The sequence below is a fragment of the Nannospalax galili genome, unplaced genomic scaffold (assembly GCF_000622305.1).
Source record: "Nannospalax galili isolate Female #2095 unplaced genomic scaffold, S.galili_v1.0 scaffold17, whole genome shotgun sequence".
Classification (NCBI taxonomy): domain Eukaryota; kingdom Metazoa; phylum Chordata; class Mammalia; order Rodentia; family Spalacidae; genus Nannospalax; species Nannospalax galili.
The window spans coordinates 5,774,321-5,794,465 of record NW_008342276.1 but is presented as its reverse complement, the minus strand read 5'-3'; the positions used below and the strand labels follow the sequence as shown (position 1 = coordinate 5,794,465).

Sequence of the window (20,145 nt, the reverse complement as noted above, 5' to 3'; positions counted from 1 at the left end):
TCAAAGAAACTACTACACTATTGTCCAAAGTAGTTGTACCATTATGCATTCCAACCAAGGTTATAAGAAATTCAGTTCCTCCACATCCTCACCAACACTTGGTATGGTCAACACTTTCCCAAACCTTCATTTTCTAGTTATCATCCTCTCCTTCTGTGCCCACTTTTCCTGTGTGTGTTGGGGGTGGGGTTACACATGCTTGTGTATTAATGTACAAATGGGTGGGTACACACATGTGTGCGTGCATGTGGAGGCCAGAGGTAAACATCAAGAGTTTTTTTTTTTTTTAATCACTCTCCAGCTTTGTTTTTGAGATCCTCCTTAGCATTGGGATTACAGGTGCACATTGCCATATCTAGCTGTGACATGGATCCTGGGGATCTGAACGCGGGTCCCCATTCTTACATATGTGTTTTACTAACTAAGCCATTTCCTAGCTCTGTCTCTTTCCCTTTAAGTTTTATTTTGCCCCTCTGCCTTTTCATTCTCCTTTGCATTCAGCTATACATGTCTCTGGCTCCTGATTGCTGGGTCCTGGGGATTATTTGACCTGAACTCGAAGAGAATTGGAGAGGTGTGCTGGCTTGCTGAGCACTTTTCCTGTGCTCCATCTGTGTCTGCTTCCCTGGGAGATGGTGGAGGGATTAATTACCTGGTGTCTGTGAAGCATTTGGAAGTTGATAAATGCTGATTATTATTACACTGGTATCTCATCTTTTGTTCTCAATACCTGGCAACCTGCGGTGAAGCAGACAAATTAAAATTTAGTCAAGATAACCATGATGTCCAACTCCAAAGTTCTTATTAGCTTTTCTAGAACTTTTCCCTTGCTGTTGATCACTCTCCCTCCATGTGAACCTTCCTTTCTGAGCTGCCCACGTGGGAGAAGGAGTGCCCTGAGGAGACACAGGGGACACAGTTGAGCATGCTCAGAGCCTGCTACACTTCTCTTACATTATCAACACAAAATGTGAAGTGAGAGGCTAGAGAGATGGCTCAGCAGTTAAGAATACTAATGGCTCTTGCAGAGGATCCAAGTTTGAATCCCACCACCCACATGGGGGGCTAACAACCTCTGTAATGACAGTTCCAGGGGATTTGATGCCCTCTTCTGTCCCCCAAGACCACTGAACAACATAGGTGCACTTACACACATGCAGACATAACACTCATACACATAAAATAAAGATAAATAAATAAAAATTATTTTTTAAAATGTGAAGTGAGGCACACAAGGAAAGGCATTCAGTCTCTGTTCACAGTCCTCAGCTGGGAAGTCGGGGAGCCAGTTTTTGAAGCTAGTGCTTTTTGGCTCTAAAGACCATGAGCTCATTCTGCCACCTCTATTCAAGTAGAAGGTAGAAAGTGTGTATATTAGGAAGAGTGACTTGGACAAGGGAGAAAAAGACCAGAAAGAAAGAAAGTTGTGCCGCAAGATTCTTTATAGTTGAAGCAGAAAGACTTTTATTTATTTATTTATTTATTTGTTTGTTTATTTATTAAATTCAGTTCTGGGCTGGTGAGATGACTCAGTGGGTAAAGGCACTTGCTGCCAAGTCTGAAGATATAGTTCGATCCCTGGTTCCACATTGTGGAAGAAGAGAACCAACTCCCAGAAGTTATCCTCTACCCTCCACAGGTGTACACACACACACACACACACACACACACACACACGCACACGCACACACGCACACACAGTGTGAGAGCGAAATAAACAAAGGAAATTTTAATTTTTAAACACACACACACACACACACACACACACACACACACACATGCACACACAGTGTGAGAGCGAAATAAACAAAGGAAATTTTAATTTTTTAAAAATAAAGACGTTGGAGAGGCCATCAGCACTAATTCACACCCATCTTGTTATTTAGCCATAAGAAAATTTAGTCTCTGCAAAAGCAAATTGTTCTTGTTCAAGTTCATCCTCATCCTGAATTTTATATTCACTATCTTTACTTAATATAATAGCAACTCTAGCTAGAATCTACTCAGGTTTGCTTGTTTGCTGTGCAAAGGAGTTTGTTAAGTCCTCTGGGCACTATCAAGAATTCTTTTAATCTTTACAGCTCTGACTTAAAGTTAACAATACCATTCTTTTCTTTAGAACTAACTAGAAAAAGAAAGTTCTGATAAAACCGTCTTTCGGAAGTAATGATTAATGAATATTTGGTGTACTTTAGAGGGGATGAGGTTAGAATCTGTAACTCTATTGCAGGTTACAGAACTGTAACTGGGAACCACGCTCAGAGGTGTGAGATAAAGACTTGCTGTCACTGAAGTACTAAGACCCAGTCAGTGTGCAGCCTTATACCAACACCATGGTTTTCCATAATGTTCTATGACTTGCAATTTAACCTGAACACAGGACCCCAAGTTTATAGAGTTTGCAACCTCTGAATGAGGCTTTTGAGTTTCACTGTGAATGGAGGGCCCCAAGGTCTCCACTTCCCACAGTGCTTTCCAGTCACCTCTTACATTCTTTGCGCCATTTGGCAAACCTCCCCTCTGATATTCTGTGGAAGAGAATGTGGACACAGGATTCAGCTCACCAACCAACAAAGCACTTCAGAAGAATTGCAGAGCAGAATGTCTCACAGTCTTGGTTTTTTTATATTAGAAACATGATGAGTTCTTCAGAAACTGACAATTACTGCATCTAACGCAGGGTGCTGGGATGAAAATGGAACTCTACATCCTTTTCAGACATCACATTTTAATAAAATGCAGACACGTTCCCAGTACTGTTGCATTGACATTTGGGATAAGTTTGGGTACCAGAAAAACTAGATTTATAACAGGAGATGTCACTAGAACAATAACACAAATACTCGAGCCTGACAAAAAAGTGCTTGCAAGGCTTCAATGTGGGATTCATGTAGCACACAGTACCATTTTCTAAATCTTGTTCCTTTTATTTTCCATTTGAACATGTATAGGATGTGCACATATGTGTAGGCATGTTTATATGTATGTGGGGTCGACATGCACATATGTACTTGTAGATGTGGAAGCCCAAAGTTGACACTGGGTAACTTCCTTGCTTGCTCTCCACGCTATTGTGACAGGGTCTCTTGATGAACCAGGAGCTTGCTGGGCTAGTCTACCTGGACAGTTTATCCCAGGGATACGCTGACCCTACTTTCTGAGCCCCGGGCTTACGGGTGACTAACATTATTTCACATGGCCCCTAGGCATTGTAACCTCTATCCTCACACATGCACAGCAAGTGCTTTATCAACTGAGCCATCTCTCCAGCATCCACAAATCCTGTTCTTCACCATGACATTTTTTCCCTTGCAAAGTCAGCTGTTCAAGCATTGACATTGTATTAAGACAACAGACCTATGCACAGGGACGATGGATATTTTTTAAGGGATCCATGAAGGGTTTAGAATCATTCAAACCTATATAGACGACTGGACAGATGGCTGTGTTTGTGACCCACCAGTGCAGAAGTCCGCATGCCATTGTTGGTATTTAGTGCTAAGGTTTATTCTGAAACTTAATCTTGCTTATGAAGAATCATGCTTTGTCGTATTCACATTTAAATGACTGATTCTGATCAGCGTTAATGGATCAGATCTGACTAGGTAAGTCAGATAGTCACTTTGGGAGGATCATTTGTAGCTTCTCCAGTCTTACTTAATGAGCTGGAAAGGTAATTTACTAAGCCTAATGTAGAAGCTGGAAAATTTTACTTCAACCAACCCCCACCACTTACTGCCTTGAAACCATAACTTACTCACCTTGTAAACTTTGGTTCTTCTTCTCAGTCTATTTTGATCACTTGAAGATGTTCTTGCTCTGTTAGGGAAAATTTTACAAAAGCAATAAGCTAAAGCTATATCTTTAGCATGCAAAAAAACATAAAAGGAGGAAAGATGAGGCAGTCACTCATTCACATTCTAGTATAAATAGGTTTACAAAGGGTAAAGAGGTTGTTATTCTTTAGAAAGGAGTTTTTTTTTAGAATCCTCAGAAGGGGATGCCTTAAAAACTTAAGTTGATCAGTGTACAATGAGTTATTCCTGGGAGGAACTTTGGCGAGGAAAAGGGAAGAACCTGAACTTATTGGCATCAATAATTTATCTTATCATTTTTTCCTAGGAAAGACATCACTTTAATCATATTAGTCCCATTTTTAAGACACCTTTTCAACATTCTTTTAAAGATTGTCAGGTTTGATGCAATATCCCCACTTACCAGTAGTCTGCCAGCTGCTAAGCACATCACACTGTCATATGTAATAATCACCCTGCAGCATGGGAAGCAGGGTACATCGCAGGTACCTCCCTGTGCTCATTGGGCACTGCATTAAGTCCTCCACAGACTTTAACTTGTTTAATCTTCACACCAACCTCTGTAGAGGATATTATCATTTGCCATTTTACAGATAGAAAAACAGAGATAAAGACGTTGAATGGCTTGCCCTTGACCCACCAGCTAGCAAACTTTGGAGCAGGGACCTGTGTGTGCACTTTCAAGCCACACATGGTTGTTTTGTCAGCCAGCATGTGGAAACTCCCAGAATAATAACCTCAGAGTCACACTGCTCACAAATAACAGCACTACGCTCAGGCTTCAGTAGCTAACACAAGAATTTAGAAAAGTCACCCATAATGCCCAGTACCACATCTCTACTTTGATCAATCATTCCTTGCTAATAGCTAGCCATGATGCTAGTGTAAAGAACAGTCATAGATGTGTGCCTTCACCTTGTGAAGATTTCACTGTGGCATTTAAACACAGTAATGAAGTCAAGCATGGAGGTGTATGCCTATAATCCTCATCCTTAGGAGACTGAGGCAGGAGGATCTCTACAATTGTTAGGACAGCTTGGGTGAGACTCAGTCTCAAAAAAAAAAAAAGATATAGTAATGGTTAGAATGACTGGGGAGGGAAAGGGCAGATGAGATGGTTCAGCTTGTGCTTGCAGCCTAAAATGACTGTGATTCCCTGGATCTACATGGTAGAAAGAGAGAACTAACACCCATAAATTATTCTCTGACCTCCACACAGGTGATGTGGCACATGGGTATGTACACATGAGAGATAGACAGACAGATAGACAGAGAGATTCTCTGACCTCCACACAGGTGATGTGGCACATGGGTATGTACACATGAGAGACAGACAGACAGATAGACAGAGAGATGATAGGTAGGTAGAAGATACACAGAGAGACAGAGACAGAGACCTTTCTCCCCTGAGTTATTGTACTCTATATAAATATAGATAGGTAGATGATAGATAATAGAGAGATGATAGAAAGAGATAGATAGATAGATAGATAGATAGACAGATGATAGATAGATATAGATAGAAAGATGATAGATGATAGATATAGATAGATGATAGTTGATAGATTCTATCTGGGAGATAGATAGATGATTGATTGATTGATAAGATAGATGATAGATAGATAGATAGATAGATAGATAGATGATAGATTTTTTTAAGAATAGAAAGGGAAGAAATGTGCTGTAATATATGTTTGGCCCACTGCCAGGTCTACTTTAATTTTGAATAGTTCAAATTATAGATTTTTATGAGATTATCTCTACTAAATTACTTACCAGTGTCAAAAACAATCTTTTTTTAATTTTTATTTTATGTGTATGAGTATTATGACTGCATGTAGGTAAGTGCTCCCATGTCATACAATGCCCACGCAGGACAGAAGAGGCTGTCGGATACCCTGGGACTGGAGTTATGGGCAGTTGTTAGCTGCTATGTGGGTGCTGGGATTTGAACCTGGGTCTTCCGCAAGAACAACCAGTGTTCTTAACCACTGAGCCGCCTCTCCGGCCCCCCCAAACCATTTTTTTATAATTAAAAAAAGTGTGTGCTGTGTGTGCACCTGAGTATTTCTATGTACATTTGAGTGTAGAGGGCCATGGAGGCCAGAAGAGGGTGTCGGATTCACTGAACCAAAGTCACAAGCAATTGTGAGCTGTCTGATGTGGGTGCTGGGAATCAAACCTGAGTCTTCTGCAAGAGAAGCAAGTACTCTTAGAAGCAAGTACTTTTAACTGCTAAGCCATCTCTCCAGCCCTTCAAAGACAATCTTGACCTCATCTGGAACAGTGCTTCTTAATCTTTAAGGATCACCTGTGCATACTAGTAAATACACATCTTGAGTCTGAGATTCTGTGTTTCCCTCAAGCTTAGTCTGGATGACTGGAATTCACCCTGGAAGAGAGCACTTCCATAGACAGAAGAGCATTTGGGAATTCGAGAGGATCTGCATTGAGGCCAAAGGAGATGGCTCTGTGATGAGGGTTGATCTATACAGATCTCAGGGTTAGAAGGGCTGCCAAAATGTATCTGGTCCCATTATTTAACTGATGCTTGAGTCCTCTCCTATCCCTGCTCAGTCATCTTGGCCTTTGAGTTAAAGAATTTTCTCCATTGGGACTGGAGAGATGGCTCAGCAGTTAAGAGCATTGACAGCTCTTAAAGGACCAGGTTCAATTCCCATCACCCACACGGAAGCTAACAAACATCTGTAACTCCAGTTCCAAGGGATCTGACACCCTCTTCTCCATGGGCATTGCATGACACGGGTGTACTTACACACATGTAGGCAATATACTCATACACATAAAATAAAAATAATAAATATTTTTAAAATAATAATTTTTCTCTAGTGACTACAGCAGGATTTTCTAGTCAGCAGAACAAGAGAAACTTTGAAATGATGCCTAGATCATAGAAAATATTTAAGAGCAAGAGTGAAGAGGCTTCAATATCTCACACCTATCTGGGGAGACACTTGTGTCTGTAGGATATTTTTCAGTGCCTGTGGATATTTGGTCAAAATTTTTCATAATAAATGCATTCTACCAGAGCTTAAGGGAGTGGGGGAGTGCTGATTCCTCCAACATTTGCCTCCCACTGTGAAATAAAGATTCAGCGCTGACTGACAAGTGAGAACCAGCGGCAGATGTGCTGCAGCTGGGCTGCTTCCTGGCTGCACATTCAGCACGTTCCAGGGCCCTTGAGACACCAGGTATTTCCAATGAGCAGGAATCACTGGGATCATACTGGAGTTCTTTCTTTCCGTGTTGCCTATGCAACCCCAATCAAAAGACATTCATCTTGTGGGTCCTCTGATTGACTTTGCTTTTCCGAGCTCATCCAGTCCTCCAGCTCCCATTTCACGGTTTTCTGCTTTCTGTTTCAGGTGCCAGGGGAGAGTGAGAAACAGTGGAAAGCAGCCCTGCTTGTTCTGACTGAGAAAGACCTTTTAATCTATGACAGCATGCCACGACGAAAGGAAGCCTGGTTCAGCCCCGTGCACTCATACCCTCTTCTTGCCACCAGGTAGCCAAGGCCTTGGGTTTGGGTGTGCTGAGTTTGTAAGTGTGACACTGTTTTAATCAGTCACAATTATTTCAGAATGTTCTAGCGTTGCCTACTGTGTACAGGAGGAGCTGAGAGTTCCTCAAAGATAAAGCCACATATATTCAGCCAGGTAAGTTATTTATAGTTCAGCCTGAGGCAACATGGAAACAAATGACAAAATACTCATCTATCAGCAAGAAATCAGACATGATTGTGTGATGTCCTGGTCTAGACATTCTCTTGGGTGTCTCTCCCATTCCCTTATAAATGAATTAGATTTATGTGTTTCCGGTCTTGATATACAAATAAAACCATCAAACCAGGCTCTTTACTTGGTGGCACAACAAATGTCCTATGCAATTGCCCCACTATGATTGTTGAGAGTTTTTCAGCACAAAAATTGTAAAATGCATTCTTCCTGGGCTCTGGAATGCTCTGCATGTATGTGGAACCTCCTGAGTGTGTCTCTGTAAGCCCTTCAGTGTGTACCACTCACGTGTTGCATCCTTTCTCAGACCACTTTACTAGGCTGTGATTAACATGCAAAAACTGCCAATATAGTTATATATATATATATCCTATATATATATATAACTGGATGAGTTCACAGGGACATTTACACCCACAAAACCATCACTACAATCAATATCATATTACATATTTGTCAGCTCCAGAAAATTCATCCTGCCTGCTATGTTTTGCATGACAGAAACTTTGAAGCCTTTGGCCAGCACCTACCAGTTCCTCCCTCCCCTCAGCCTATGGTAACAACTATCCTACTTTCTGTTACTATGAGTTTGACAGTTTCAGAGTCTTCATATACTATACGTTGGATCATGTAGCATTTATCCTTCTGTTTCTGGTTTAGCATAATGCCCTTCAGGTTTATCTATGTTGGCACAAATGGTAGAGTTTCTTCTTTTTAAAATAATCTGGTATATCTATATATAGGTATAATTTGTGTGTACATATGTGGGTATGCTGACATATCTATATCTACATTTATCTATCTACCATATTTTCCTTATAGATGAGCATTTGTAGACCCCACATTTGCTGATTTCAAATATATTACAAGGCCAGTGGTAACCAAAAGCACATGATACTGACACATAAATATGCATACCAATGGAAGAAAATAGAGTCCAGAAATAAATCCATTTACAGTCAACTGATCTTTGACAATGGCACCAAGAACAGAAGACAGATGGGGCAAGAACATCCACTTCGATAAATGGTGCTGAGAAAACTAGATACCCATATGCAAATTAATAAAATTGGACACTTATCTCAAATCATATACAAAAATATATTCAAAATAGATTAAAACATATTTAAACATAAAACTTGACTCCTAGGACTAGAGGAAAACATCCTTGACATTGGACTTAGGAATAAGTTTTTGATATGATACGAAAAACACAGACAACGAAAGCAAAACTAGATAAATGGTATTATAACCAGCGAAGAAGTTCCTGCATGGCAAAGAACGGCACGAAATGAATAAGCAGCCTACAGAATGAGGAAAATATTTGAAAACCACATATCTGATGGAAGGTTAATATCAAAACACATAAGAATGTCCTGGATCTCAGTAACAATGCCAAATAACCTTGATTAGAAAATGAACAAGGACCCTAAGAGACATTTCCCAAAAGACACACAAACAGCCAATGGATCTGTTGAAAAAAAAACATAATACAGTTTAACATCACCAATCCTTGGGGAAATGTAAGTCAAAACCACAATGTACTCCCTACACCTATTAGGATGAGTATTATCAAAAAGTAGAAAGATAACAAATGGCTTTCAAAAAATATGACGGAAAGAGAACCTGGTCCACTATTGATGGAATTATAAAATGGTGCAGAGACTATGAAAAACAGTATGGAGATTCCTCCAAACAATAAAAATATAATTACCATTTGATCTAGCTCTCTTGCTTCTGGGTAGGTATTCAAAGGAACTAATCTTATTATCTCAAAGAAAAGCTACACTCTTATTTCATTACAGCATTATTCCTAGTGACAAAGTCATGAAATATGGTCTTAATTCATCATAGTTTTATCCTCTTCTTTGAATGCCTACATCCTAAAACACAATGAATAAACGTTGAGTCTTGCCTTCATGCAGCTAACAGTTCCCACGTCTGGTTTCTGCTGCCTGGTCTTTCTGTGCATAGCTTATGGCTGTTGACTGTTTTCATTCCTTCTGTGCTGCTGTGATTTTACTTAGAAGTGGGGTGTGTGAACATACTTGCCAGCTTCCTGACATAATAATGATCCTCAAAGATCTGTTGAATGAACTATTGGACTATGTAGGGGAAACTCCTTCTGCAGTTTGTTCCAACAGATACAGCAGAGTACCCTTGGGCTTTGAGCATCTGTCCTGGATAAAAACAAGATAGGTTCCCAACCTATAAATTATTATAGTCAAACCTTAGATTCAGAAAAGAGAAAAGGATGTGGCAGAACAGGAGGTGATATAAGATTAAAGTGGCAGTATTGAATAGAGTTGTAATTCCTTAAATCTCTTACTTTCAGTCATGATTGACAGTAGACACCAGAAAAGTCAGCTTGAAGATGGAAACTTTTGATCCCCAAGGAAACAGAGGTTTGGGTGTGTTAGGAGCCAATTCTGTACCAGTTAAAAAAAATACAAATGGATTTCAATTTTGTCTTCCATGCTTCCAATCTGTGGCAGGATGATTCTTACGGCATTCTAAGCCACCAGCAATCATCTTACTGTGTTTACACAGAGACTGAGCCATGCCATTCACATTCACCCATCATCCTCACTGTGCTGGATAGCTTTAGTGTCATCTTGACACTCCTGGGTTGAGGGAGACTCAATTGGGGAATTGCCTCCATTGGACTGGCCTCTGGCCATGTCTGCGCGGCATTTTCTTGATTGTTGAGTGATGTGGGAGGGACCAGCCCACTGTGGGTGGTGCCACCCCTGGGCAGGAGGTTCTGTGTTGTATAAGAGAACAAGCTGAGCAGGGGCCAGGGGAGCAAGCCAGTAAGCAGCGTTCCTCCATGGCCTGTGCTCCAGCTCCTGCCTCCAGGTTCCTGCCCTGAGTTCCTACCTTGGGCTCCCTGATAAACTGTGACCAGGGATGTAAGATAAAATAAACCCCTTCCTCCCCAAGTTGGTAGTGGTCAGAGTGTTTTGTCACAGCAATGGAGAGACAAACTAGGATACTCACTGTGTAACAGCTCCACAGCACTCACATTCACATTCCAAGGAAGGCCTGCAACTAAAACCAAAGAAAGATTAGGCCATATGCACTGTGGCTCTGTTACTCAGAAAGGGAGCTGAACTCGCACCTCCTGAAACAATTTTCAGGATCAAAAGTGGGAATAAGGTAGAATTTCCAGGTAACTCTCAGGAAACATTAAAAGAAAGCTAACCGTAGTTCACACTCAGCTCCCTCCTCACAGCTTCTCAGCATTCTGACCAGTGGAGACAGCGCATCCATTCATTCATTTCTCAACATTTGTAATTCATGTACTTTATGCCATAAGTTATAACTGGGAAAAAGGCTAAGGATGTGAAATAAATTTCAGACTTCTAGAATAAATGCATTGATGGACAGGGATATCGAAGGAACTATTTAGAGCAAAGACCAATTAGATAATCAATCAATAAATAAATGAATAAAAAGCTGAGCTCTGCCTAGAAAGGGGCTAGAAAAATCCCAGTGGATGTAAAGTTTGAATTGAAGCTTGAGTGAGAACTCTCCAGAGAAGCTAGGGTAGGAGCTGGAGGGATGGGCTTTTCAGGAAGAGGGAACTTGCCAGGCATAGCCCCTGCTTGCTGGATAGTTCAGTGTGATGGAGCACCAGACAGTGAAGAGGATGATCAGTGACAGGCCTTGCATGGTACCAGCATAAGTCCCTCTTGTAGCTCTTATATCCATTTTGCAAGGCCTGGGTACAGCATGGTCTTCCAGATTCAGAACCTAAAACTAAGATGAGGTAAGAAATGTGCCTTACTTCAGAAGGGCTGTGACTCCTACACTGTCCCCTGGAGCCCCTGGAGGTGACACAGGTGTGGAGACAGAGTAAGACTTTTCACTATTCTTTCCTTTTGTGCTCTTGGAAATCTGAGCCACGGCAAGCATGAGGAGTCTGGACATGGTAGCAGTCATGGACATGATCTGGGTAGCTATTTTTACCTTTGGTATAAAATAACAAAGGTCTAGAGATGACTGCTGACTCCAAACAATGGTTACAATTCCATGATTTGAAAAAAGGAAACAAGGGCTGGAGAGATGGCTCAGCAGTTAAGAGCGCTAGCTGCTCTTGCAGAAGACCCAGTTTCGATTCCCAGCACCCACATGTAACTCCAGTTCCAGGGGATCCAACAGCTTCTTTTGACCTCCACAGGCATTGCATGATACCAGTACACTTACACACATGTATGCGATACACTCATACACATAAAAATAATAATACTGGAAAAGGAAACAAATAGGTAAAAATAAAACCAAATTTCTGTGAAGACAAAGTCCTGAGCTGCAGCTATAGATAGTTGCTCCTCTGGGGTCACTTCCAGCTCTCCCATAGTGTGACCAGTCGTATCAACCATCAGCATGACTTCAGGGCCGTGGAAGATCTGGAAGACAGGCAAGATTAGGCCTGGTTCCCTAGAGGTAGAAGACGGTTCAGGGACTGAGAGGGAAGGGGGAAGAAAGACTTGAGCAGGTACTCCCAGGACAGCCTACCATGAAGGGTGAGAAGACAGGCCAGAAGGGAGGATAGAGTTTCCTAGCATCCACCTGTCCCGCCGCTAGCCACTTGTGCTTGTTTAAGAGAATTAAATGCAAATAAAGCTAAAAATGTACTTTCTAACTAGACAAATTCAAGAGCTCAAAAGCACTACATAGCTAGTGTTTTCCACGATGGACAACACAGGTCCAGGATATCCTCTAACTTCTTTGTGCATTGTCGCACACAAAGCCTGACTTCTTGGCACAGCTTCTGACTTTTTAGAATTATGATGATGCAGAGATGCTTTAAATTTTGGTCTTTCCTTTGGCCTGAGAGGGAAATAACTGACCATCTTACAGTGTCCTACATTGCTTAGTTAGGATGTTGAGTAGAGTAAACATACTCAATGCATTATGGACTTAAGATATTTTCAGTACGCAGTGGGTTTATCAGGGTTCAGTCCCATTGTGAGTTGAAGAGCACTGACGCGTGACTCCTTCAGTTTGTCTCAACTCGGCTAGTTAGCAAGCTTGCATGTTCCTCCAGGAGTCCTTCAGCAGCTAAGGATGCTGCAGAACTATCATCTTCAGGCTTTTCATGCTGTCAGACTAAGCAGGCTAAGCAACTCCAGCTTCAGCCACTGCTGAAGAAAGCCACAGGTGACAATCCTTAAAAGCACAGTCTCCAGAAGAAGGGGCCATATAGATGCTCAGAAACAGCAAAGAGGATCTGAGGGGGTTCCAGAGCAGGGATGTCAAATGTGTCTGTTGCAGGCTCACCTGTGACAGGGAAGCCACGTTTGGATTATGAACAAAGTATGTAAAGAAGCCTAAAACCATAAGCCTATTATCTGACATGAGAATGAAAATGGGAACCGCCCCCAACAAGTGATTCGAACAGAAGACATAACAGCAAAATCAGTGTCTGCCACTAAACCTAAAAGAGAGCTAAGTGGTGGGACATTTCCTCAACTCACTGCCACCCTTCCAAATAACCCAGCCTAATCACTGAACTGCAAAATGAAATCCATTCTATATGTGCACCAACCCTACCTAGAAGCAGGGATAAAATCAGGCCCATGGGTATTACTCTGAACTCCATCTGGCGGTTGGGAAGTGCAGGATGTCCAGAATGATCAGGAGGCCCTGCCTGTTAATTCTCATTTCATCCCCTCCAGCTAACAAGCAACTTGATACTTGCTCTGGAGCAGTAGTGTGGAAATTTAAGAGCCAGAAATTTGCATCCTAGTCTCTCTCCTATCAGAGCAGTGCTTACCCTCAGGCTAACCACTCTTCCTCCCTCTTTCAGAGTCCTGTCTGTTAAAAGCACTCAAAGGGGTGGCTTTGTGTTAAAGCCCATGGGACCATGTACTTTGGTGAAATAGGTTTTTAATAGAACTTTTACTTTGGCTATTAGCCACATAAGTCATTTGTTCTGTTTAGCCTCCCTTCAGATATGCCAACTAGATAAAGACTTTTGGAAAGTAGACAATGAAAATAGAGCCCTCCCCTCCCCCTAAAGCAATGACATAGGAGATGGAGCTCTACACTTGTGTGGAAGTCAAGTTTCCCTACAGCTGTCACTGAAGCTGTTCTCCACTTGCATACAAAGCTAGCTCTCTGATGGGAGGCTGGGCTGAGGATTTCGGTTTCTAGCAAAAGTATCAATTCTGGGACTGGTAGAAGAACAGAAAGACTGAAAGAAGACAGGTCCTTCCATTGTAGATACTATACCAGTGTGGAAGCACAGCCTGATTCTCTAACCACTTATTTAGGTTCAAGTGAACCTCCTGTTTACTTTCCTTATTACTTTCCTTGTTACTGTGACCAAATACCTACTAAGAAGCAACTATTTTGGCTCACAGTTTGAGGCAATACAGTCTATCATAGGGAACCCGCATGATGGCAGAGCCTGAGGCTGCTAGTCACATTGTGTCTTTAGTTAGGAAGCCGAGAGCAAACAGGAAGTGGGACAGAGCTATCAGAACAACCCTCAAGGCCTACCCCCAGTGACCTACTTCCTCCAGCAAAACCACCTCCTAAAGGGTCTACACTACCCAGCGCAGCACCACTAACTGGGGACCACCACGTGTTCAAACATGAGTCTACAGTCATTGTTCCAAATGTCAAAGATGCTGCCTTCTTCACATAAAGAGACTGGCTGGGACCATAGCCATGAGGAAGCACATCTCTTCTAAACTGAGTTACCTCTTTAGACACTTCATAGTTGACTTATTTGTTTGGGTTTTTTTTTTTTTAAAACCCATAACATCTTAATTATAAATTTTTTGAAATCACAATTTTGATTGATTTTATATCAGTTTAGACACTTCATAGTTGACTTATTTGTTTGGGTTTTTTTTTTTTTAAGACCCAGACACATCTAATTTATAATTTTCTGGAAATGACAATTTGATTGTATTTCATAGCAGTGGCACCAGAAATGCTCACAACCATGCTATTGGTGTCAAAGGCCACGCAGAGAAGTTCATAAGAAGTCACCTCTTTGAGCACTGAGACTCTTCCATGGCGCCTCTGTGTATAGAGATTCTGATTCACAACAGAATATTCAGGATGTTTGTAAACTTGTTGTAATTTTAATTATTCTCACCCTTCAGCTTTTTATGAGTCCTCAGAAGAACCTTCTTTGCTTAGCTAAAGTTTATTTGATATTGCGGAATATTTTTTCAAAAGGTCCACTTGCCCATATGGAGCAGGAGTGTTGTTTATTTGGGGGGGCGCAGTTACTGTCATAATTGGCAAGACAGATGAGTCTACAGAGAATGAAGATTAAGGTCACAATATTTTGAAATTCTGGGGAAGGCTTAACCCAGAAATACTGCTCACCCAGTCTCAGTGGCTGATGAAAGTTTGGGAAATGCAGAGATTGTAGAAAGAATGAGGCTGCTGTGAGCCCATCTGCTGACCTGTGGCCTGACAGAAGGCGTGGGGCCGGCTGTAGAGGAAATGATGAATGTGTGCTTCTCTACTTTTATGCCACTGGGGAGCCAGGTACATTGAACATTGCCACCAAGCATGCAGGGTACGCTCTGCTGCCTTAGGACCAAATCCGTTTCTAAAGGCTAAAAGTAGTTGCAGCCTCAGGCTAGCCTTGGAAATTTTAGAAATTCTCTTCCCTGGGGAAGTATGGCCAATTGTGATTGTCAAATATTCAATTAGATTCAGACTTTAGTTTTCATGCTAAGCCAGAAGGCAGCCTCACTCTGGGAATGTGGACATATTCCATGGGCATACCCTAGGGTGGTATGAAAGGATGAAACGCCCAAGGATGTAGGATTAAGTGTGGGGTGTGCTTTCCGCCATCCCATTTGAGCCTGCCACTTTCTTTGGGTACATTTCTAGTACACCTCCTGCCTACTAATCCATGAGCTCCTCGGGGCAGGCCTGGAACTCACTATATATAGCTCAGGTTAGCTTCTGACTCATGATTCCAGCCTCCCTAGTGCTGATCGATTCATGGACTCTGGAATCAAACAAGCCAGGAATTGAATGAGTCCTGAGGCTTCACCTACAATATGGTCTTGGGGGAAATTATCACCTTTAGAATTCAAGTCTCTTCATCTGTGTGATAGGATGGTAGCTTCGTCTACTTCCCACAATTATTGATAGACCAATTGAGATTGTATATGCAAATGTTAGGCATAAAAATGAGACTTGCTAAATGAGGGCTTAATAAATATTCATAACTATTAAGATCAGAGAATATAACTGAAATAAAAGTTTAAATGGCTGAAAGGTAACTTGATCCCTGTCACTCTAAAGGAAGCAGTGCATTGTAGCAGGGATACCTAGTGTCTTACGGTCATTGAGATACGAGGACTGAGGTTAAGAGCTGTTACTTGGTTTGTAGGGAGTGGGAGCTATAGGAAGAAGTGGGAGACTCATACCACAAAGCTGGCTCTGAATGCCACGTGCAACACCACCACAGCTAGGTGCCCAATGGGTAGCTTCCTCCTGGAGCATGCATGTTCAGAGACCAGTACCATAGTAAGAAATGATGGAGAATTTTGAAAAATGAAAATGTGGAAGAGACAAAGTTAAGCATTGTTAAGAGCTGGTTGCTCAGGTTATCACTCAAGTGTCACTTGCCAGGAAAATAGATTTGATTTTGATTGGCATTGCCTTCCATGGAGGCACTCTCAAAGATCTCTTTGGAATGTATGATCTGTACACACTGTGGCATATGTTGAGCTAATTAGAGCACAGATGGGACAAGAAAATATGTAAGAGATAATCAGAAGTTTCATATAATATGTTTAAAAATACAGTTCCAACAGTGCTAAATAATAAAAAGACTTAACTTCAGAGGAAAGATTTCCCAGGGCTTTGAACTGTTTTGAAAGGAGACCACCCATTAGGCTTCCAGTCATGCTTAGCTGTGCTGATCAGCATAACAGATAGAGGAAACCTATGGGTAGTCTGAAGCCATTTGCTTTTTCCTTTTCTTTTCCTTTCTGATGAGCTGGAGTTTGACTCCCTTTTCTGGTTTGATGGAGAGTGTGGACTCTGTAGGCTTATGGACCAGGGTTCAAATTCTGGACTGTAAATATGGGCTCTGAGGCATCTTATTCACTGGACACAGGTTCCTTGTTTAAGTGAAACCCAAAATACCAGGTACAAACAGGCTGTGGAGTCTGATGCATCATGTAAGCTTCCACGTGTTGACCTTCCGCTTCCTCCACTGAAAGCTTGCTGAGAAAGGCCATGAGCCCATCAGTAAAGGAATGCAAGAGACTCACTCATCTCCACTTGGCTAATATCAGGAAATAGTCAAGACTGGGCTCTAACCCATCTTTCTGTTCACTATTCTGCATTGTGTTCAACTCCATTGCTCATCAAGACCTAGCAATAAAGAGAATTTTTCTGAGCAATGGGATCTTGACCAATGTTCACCACCAAAATTTTGAAAGTAAAAATGCAGCAATTGATCAGCTATTCATGGCTTGGGGGTCAGGGGTCCTGGGTAGTGCCTCCCACCTGACAGTTTGGTACTTGTTTGTGATTCTTTCCCTTCACTTGTTTTCTAGATGTCTACAGACTCTTGGGCCCTATTGGGGTGGCCGATCAGTAAATGTATTTGAGATCATCAAAATATTCAAGACATCTAACCACTGGCTTTTTCTTCTTCCTTTTTTACCCTCCCTTCCACTCTCTTCTCTCTTCCCTCCTTCCCTTAGACCCTTAGATTCTTCTCTCTCTCTCTCTCTCTCTCTCTCTCTCTCTCTCTCTCTCTCTCTCTCTCTCGCTTACATTGTGGCATCTGTTGGGAGATGCTAATTACAGCAATTAAGTAAAATGAGGATGTAATATTGCCTAGCAACCCAGTTACCTAATATGTAATTTTCCTAATTTGGCTGAATCTGTGTGCTCCAACTGTTGTTACTTTAATTAAGGATATTAATAATAATGTTTGTACATGGAACATTTTATGCAACATTCTCTAACACCTATCTGGAATTAAATTAGTGTACAAGTACCCCTTGTGAGACACGGTCTTTTGCTTGCTTGTTTGTTTATTTGTTTTTCCCAAAAAGTAGTCAGGCTAAGAACCATATCTGAGAACCCAGAAAAAAATATGTAGTTTAGTGTGTCTGTTATTGGTCTAGGGAGAAGCATTTTCCCTGATCTCCTGAAGAAATGAGTACCCCATAGCAAGTTTCCCTAAATCTGGAACAAAGATTGGACTTAAAGTGGTATTATCATGCAGTTAGTCTAGTTTTGTGTAATCTGCTACTTTGAGCAATGGAAGGTGTGTGGTGTGTGTGTGTGTGTGTGTGTGTGTGTGTGTGTGTGTGTGTGTGTGTGTTGAGCATTTGTAATACATGTGCATATAGGTACATATGTACACTTGGGTGGGAATATATGGAGGCCAGAGATTGATATCAGGTTTTTTCTTCAATCACTCTCTAATTTTTGAGACAGAATCTCATACTGAGCCTGAATCTCACTATTTTGCTAGAGCAGCTAACCCAAGGGACTCCTGTCTCTGCCTCCTGGATGCTGGGACTATAGAATTGCACCACAACACTTGGTTTTTACATATGTCCTGGCGGATCAAACTCAGGTCTCTCTGCCTGCACCGCAAATATTTTTCCAGCTGAGACATTGCCCGAGCCCCACGTTGTGTGAAGTAATTTTAAGACATCTTATCTTTGTTTAATCTGATTTAGGGACCCATTTTCTATGCATTTCTGTGTGTGTGATCCATGCCAATAATGAAAAATATGAATAACTCATTTTTCTGAAAAATTAGATAAGTTCTACTTCTTACTCTGACCAAAAATGGTAACTTTGATTCCTTAAGCCAACTTGTTACTACTGAAAACACTAGTTGCTGAAGAGTTGTTAGGTGTTCCCAGGAACTCATTCTTGTTACCCTTAAGACCAAATATGCAGGACTAATCTGGAAATGACTGTTTAGTGGATATGAAGTCAAGTTCTTTGGACTGGCAATTGCTATGGATGCTTTGAGTGGTTGAGGGGCTAAGGGTAAGGAAATGGCACACGGCTGTCAGTAGCCACAAACTCCTTATACGGTGTCCTTGGTAGTCTGGTTCTTCACATAGTCATTCACCGAGAGTTGCCATTGGCCTTCTCTATGCTAAGGACATAACTGGGAGGAACCCCATAAACATTCCTACCCTGATCTAACTTACATTCTAATGCTAACAGTGGTTATTGGGATACACTCTCTGCTAGCCAAGGCCACATGCTTACATATCACCTTATTTGATCTGCACATGAGGTAAGCGGATTACCACCCTTGCTCTGAAACTGAGGAAATTGAGCTGAGGAAGGTTGAAGGAACTAACCAGGGTCACCAATTATTTAGTGAGTATGAGAGCTGGACTTTGAACCCAGGAGTCTAACTCTGTTCCACCTCTTATTACCTGTGGCTCAGTCTCTTACCAGCCCGCACCCCGCACCCGACTCGCTATCATACAGTTCTATTCGGTTATTGTGTTTTGTTGTTTAGTTTAATTTATACCCTTTCATTGTTTTTATTCCTAACTAGTAAGAAATGTACAATCCTTCTGAGGTTTGTGACTTTGCTTCCAAACACGGGAATACATATCTGCATTTTATAGCCAGGGAACAAAATTGTCCTTGGGTTTCTCATGCAGTTTCAAATAAAACGTGGGAATCAGGTGTGAATGGCACCTTGAAAGCCTGTCCCAAGATGCCAGTGTATTTTCCTTGCTTGGTTAGGGAGTTATCTTCTCTTGGGAGTAAGTAATTTTGGGTTGCTGTAGTTTAGTTCGTGACACAGATAGGAGACAGATGGTCATATTTTTAAGGATACACAAATAACTTAAAATGCAAAATAATTGAAAGATAAATAATAGCTATTTCTGAGTCCCCCTGAGACTGCAGGGCAGGATGTATCTTTGGGAATAATCTTGGGAAGAATGTAAAAAGACTGTTCTGGCAGAGTGGGAAAAACCTAGGTAGACAGAGGTTAGCCCACCTTTTCAAACGTCCACATGATAACTCACCATCTACTGACATTTACTTGGCACTCAGCTCTCAGAATCTGGCTATGAGAATGTATTCCCAATGATGGTCTACAAAGGCGCCCACTGGGAAGGCCTTTCACTGGGCCCAAATTTCAAAGTGTTTTAAAATAGATCAACTGAGTGTATGTGTGTCTGTTTTCCTTTACAAAAAACGATCTTGAATTTTAAAAATATTTTGAAACGTGTGTTAATGCAGCTATTCAACCAACATCTACTGCATTGTGGTAGAGTTCTCAAAACCATGGCATCAATGAAGCATCAGGCTCTTCCCCAAAGGAGAGTGATGTCTAAGAGGTGGTGCCTATAAGACAGTAGTAATGGTATGGGAGGACCCAGAGAATGGGTGGGTGCCTCAAGAGATCAGATGGTAAGAAGCTTGGTTGCGAGCTATACTTTGCTATCAGGACAACAACTCCAAGGACTGGTGAAATGGCTCGGTGGGTAGGAGCACTTGCTGTGTAAGAATGAGGACCTGAGTTTGGATCCTCAGCACTCTTGTAAAAACCTAGATGTAACCATTTGTACATACAT

At 41.6% G+C, this 20,145-nt stretch overlaps 1 protein-coding gene across 1 annotated transcript in view; it reads left to right on the top strand.

Annotated features, from left to right (window-relative positions):
• Positions 1-20,145, top strand: part of Sntb1 (syntrophin beta 1) — a gene marked incomplete at its 3' end in the record, with an annotated part of 258,074 nt that overhangs the window by 224,320 nt on the left and 13,609 nt on the right. Inside the window, 1 exon segment of the mRNA XM_008837985.1 lies at positions 7,202-7,341. Coding sequence (XP_008836207.1) covers positions 7,202-7,341 — 140 coding nt within the window.